We start from the raw sequence: 1,445 nt of genomic DNA on the forward strand, positions 1-1,445 counted from the left end.
TAGTGAAGTGTGTGTTCATATCCTTTGCCCACTTCTTGATTGGGTTGTTTGTCTTTTTGTGGTTGAGTTTTGACAGAATCATGTAGATTTTAGAGATCAGGCGCTGGTCGGAGATGTCATAGCTGAAAATTCTTTCCCAGTCTGTAGGTGGTCTTTTTACTCTTTTGGTGAAGTCTTTAGATGAGCATAGGTGTTTGATTTTTAGGAGCTCCCAGTTATTGGGTTTCTCTTCGTCATTTTTGGTAATGTTTTGTATTCTGTTTATGCCTTGTATTAGGGCTCCTAGGGTTGTCCCTATAAAAACTCCAGGACTTTTGTCTTGCTGGATTCCGCTTGGGCTCTGGGACCCTATAGGAATTCGTAGCATGGAGGATCACTGTTGGGTACCTGCCAGTACTCCAGGTACTCTTCCTGCACCAAATCTTTGGTGATGAGCTTCCTGGGATCTCCAAAGATGAAGTGCCTCTTCCCATCGTAAATCCCCAGCACACTCAGGAGTTCCCACACCTCCTCCTCGGTGGCCCAGTCGCCATTCCTGTAGATCATGCCCAGGAGAGGCATCAGGAGCCCATTCTTGGGAAACTCCCTGTCACCAATAAAATTCTCTTCCTTGGTGTTCTCAAATTTGCTGACAATTGTATAAGATTGACCTTTGGAATGGACTTCCTTCCCGTCAAGCCCAAAGACCACCTCCATGTGCTCAGAGGCTCTCCTCAGGATATCAGGGAAGTGCTTCTTGTACCTTTTGTTGATGATCTTCATCATTTCTGCCTTTGTAATGGGCTCTTTCATTTTATACTTGTACAGCCAGAACCGTAACAACATGCTTGCCCTCCTGGTTACAGGGTCTCTTTGAGACCTCTCCGTGGGAGCCGGGGCCTTAGAAGAACTTGGCCTTCCCTCATCTTGGCCCTGGGCCCCTCCGGCAGCTCTTGTGTCCAAAGCGCCTGAAGCAGCAGTGGTGGTGGGCGGGACACTCTGAGGCCCCTGGGGAATGCCAGCAGCAGGGGAGCTCGGGGGAGACCCCCCAAAAGGAGGAGAGGAAGAGGAAGAGAACCCTTCCTCCTCTGCTGCAGTGGCCTGAGCACCCTGTACACTGTGGGTGTCATCTCGGGCCTGGCGACATTTCTTACGGGCACGGAGCTTACTCTTGTGACCACGAGGCATGACGACCTCTGGTCAAGGATAGCAGGGAGGAGTGTAAGGAGGGCAGGTGATGTGGGCCCACTGGAGGAGGGAGGCTGAGAGGCTGTGCGTCCCTGCAGCAGAGAGATGCCTCCTTGGCTTTCACAAACACCGCCTTTGCAGGATTCTTGGAGGGTACTGCTCTAGGACCCCACAAGACTCCTGTTGTCCGGGTCAGGATCCTGTAAATTATAGGAAGGATTAGGATGTAGATTGCCAGCCCTCCTTGGGGCTTACTGGGGTGACAGAAGGGGCTGGCA

At 51.3% G+C, this 1,445-nt stretch overlaps 1 protein-coding gene across 1 annotated transcript; it reads right to left on the reverse strand.

Annotated features, from left to right (window-relative positions):
• Positions 1-348: 348 nt before the first annotated feature.
• Positions 349-1,167, reverse strand: LOC126068828 (melanoma-associated antigen B1-like). The gene has a single exon (XM_049871523.1). The coding sequence runs from the start codon at positions 1,165-1,167 to the stop codon at positions 349-351; it is 819 nt and encodes a 272-aa protein (XP_049727480.1).
• Between the last annotated feature and the right edge of the window lie 278 nt (positions 1,168-1,445).

The sequence above is a fragment of the Elephas maximus genome, chromosome X (assembly GCF_024166365.1).
Source record: "Elephas maximus indicus isolate mEleMax1 chromosome X, mEleMax1 primary haplotype, whole genome shotgun sequence".
Lineage (NCBI taxonomy): Eukaryota > Metazoa > Chordata > Mammalia > Proboscidea > Elephantidae > Elephas > Elephas maximus.